At 43.9% G+C, this 2,168-nt stretch overlaps 1 protein-coding gene across 1 annotated transcript; it reads right to left on the reverse strand.

Annotated features, from left to right (window-relative positions):
* Positions 1 to 7: 7 nt before the first annotated feature.
* LOC109515871 (rho GTPase-activating protein 33-like) lies at positions 8 to 2,162 on the reverse strand. The gene is made up of 4 exons (XM_019873959.1): positions 2,141 to 2,162; positions 1,480 to 1,561; positions 1,225 to 1,374; positions 8 to 352 (listed from the first exon to the last, which is right to left on the reverse strand). The coding sequence occupies exons 3-4, from the start codon at positions 1,328 to 1,330 to the stop codon at positions 120 to 122; spliced, it is 339 nt and encodes a 112-aa protein (XP_019729518.1). The 5' UTR covers positions 1,331 to 1,374; positions 1,480 to 1,561; positions 2,141 to 2,162; the 3' UTR covers positions 8 to 119.
* Positions 2,163 to 2,168: the final 6 nt, after the last annotated feature.

Below are 2,168 nucleotides of genomic sequence, written 5' to 3' on the forward strand. Positions count from 1 at the left end.
GCACAATTCATGTTTGAGTGTTATTTAAAAGATAATGTACACAGCATACATAACTGTAGATAGGAAAAAAAATAACAGCGGGAGTACTCAGGATAATGTAACATCAAAAATTTGTCATTTTAGATGAAAAAAAAATGCAGAAAGGAAGGAAGAATGCAATGTCGTTGAGCGGAATCCTTCAGCATTTTCAAGCATTGGTAAAAAGGGATTCTTGATGATAGAAATGTATCATCAAGTAGCAAACCAAACCTGAGTTTCTGGATGTTGGAGGAGATTCCAGACAGCCTGTAGATTCCGTCCACCACGCCGTGCTTCTCGATGAACTCGGCACAGCTCTTTACAACCTGAGGGACTGAAGGCAGACACCAAAGACGAGGTATCTGAACCCAGCTTCAACGCCATGCAGGTACAATTTGTTTTGTTTCAGCCGAGCAGCACGCCACCTGTTTATGCAACAACGCAGCATGAGCCATAACGTTTCGTCGAACTGCAATCCTGGTAAACGGATGAGCGTGGCTGCTGATATTAAGTGTTTGGGGTTTTTTTTTTCTCATCCTCACTATGAATAAATCCATTGGGAGGATTAAAAACAGACATCGAATTGATCTGACCAACGCGTGCGGGAAAATGCTTCTGCTCTCGTTTATTGACCGACATTTCATTGTTGGAATTTATAGTGGCAAGCAAGTACAGTCAAACTTCGGTTTTTGAACGTCTCTGTTCTCGACCAAATCGGTTTTCGACCAGAAAAGTCGAGATTTTTATACCTCGGATTATGACCGAAAACTGTTTTTCGACCAAACTGAGCAAACCCGAATGCGCCACTTGACTCCTCTCGGCTTCCTTACAAGGAAGCGTCACTTTCTCATGTAGCGTTCATTGTGGGCAGACGGGTTTGTTGTGATTTACGCAAATCTGACTGTTTTTTTTTTTTGTTATTTCTGCATAGTGTGTTCGACCTTAATAATGGGCTAATAAAATAGTTTCGGATTTCGAACAAATCGCTTTGCGAACAGCCTTCTGGAACGGATTATGGTCGAAAACTGACTGTATTTCCAATAGTGTGACTTCCTTTACTTTTCATGTTAATTTTTCCATTCCATTTTTAATTCTCGCATGCCAAAGCTCTATCACACCAATGTACATTCCATGCGTTGAGTTTGTGTTTCACATTATATAACCACCGATTCAGATTTGGCATAATTTCCCCTTTGCGCATTTCACCTTCGTGTTCCGAGCTGTGGAGGTGTTCGCCCAGGTCGCAGCCAAACACTCGCTCCCTGAGGATGCCGCGCTGGCGAAGCTTCTGCGGCGGCGGCCGCGACTTCATGAAAGTCCTCAGGAAGGTCACCAGCTTGCCGTGCTTCTTACACACTGACGATCACGACAGGTAAAAACCCCTCTTGAATACAATCTATCCCACATCCAAGGAGAAGGTTATACAGAATTTATGCGGTCGAGAAACAGTGGGCAGCGTACCTGGTTTGGGAACCGAGCTTTGAACACTGGGAGGGAGCTTGTCGTTGATCAGCTCGACGCAGTCGCTCGGGAAGAAACCAACCTGAGAAGCGATCAGACCCGTGAATAGACGTGCAGGTTTTCAAGGAGAGTGTAGCCGTCAGGCCATCACTGCGGGCAAGGGGGATGTATCGAGTGAAATAGGTCGGCGATCGCAAGGGTAAGGAAATGCTTCAGGGCAGAAAAAGTCTAAATGCCACTGTGGCTGGCATCTTTTTGGCCTAGCCAGCAAGGATCTGGAGAATATTTCACTTCAAAACCACTCACTTTATTAACTGTGGGGATGGAAGTCAGAACCTGTGAGACAAACACGATCGTAGAGGTGTTAAATGTCGTGTCATGTTACCGCGCAACCTTTCTTATTCTCTCTTTTGAAAACACACTAGTCGGATGAATATTATTCTTTAATTCAAATACGAAACACGTCAGACCTGTCCAATTGTTAAGCGGCCTGAAGAAAAAGTGTGTTCGTTTTCCTCAGGTTGGTCGTTTTTTTTAATATTTCCAGTCGATTGTCTCTTTTGATTATCGTTGCAAATAACAAAAAGACAAATTTGCCTCAACCGGAAAAACAGTCCATTGCAAGGCTAATGCGAATCATTCCAAAAGGGGCGTTTTGTACCTGAAAGCCGTGTTTTCCTCTCCACCAG

This window comes from Hippocampus comes, unplaced genomic scaffold, assembly GCF_001891065.2.
Source record: "Hippocampus comes isolate QL1 unplaced genomic scaffold, H_comes_QL1_v1.1 scaffold1713, whole genome shotgun sequence".
NCBI classification, from domain to species: domain Eukaryota; kingdom Metazoa; phylum Chordata; class Actinopteri; order Syngnathiformes; family Syngnathidae; genus Hippocampus; species Hippocampus comes.

Excerpts from the sequence above, each read along its gene's own strand:
- LOC109515871 (XM_019873959.1), bottom strand. The coding sequence starts at position 1,330 with ATGAAGTCGCGGCCGCCGCCGCAGAAGCTTCGCCAGCGCGGCATCCTC. Across the intron at positions 353-1,224 it reads CCACAGCTCGGAACACGAAG|TCCCTCAGGTTGTAAAGAGC; the intron begins GTGAAATGCGCA and ends GTCTGCCTTCAG.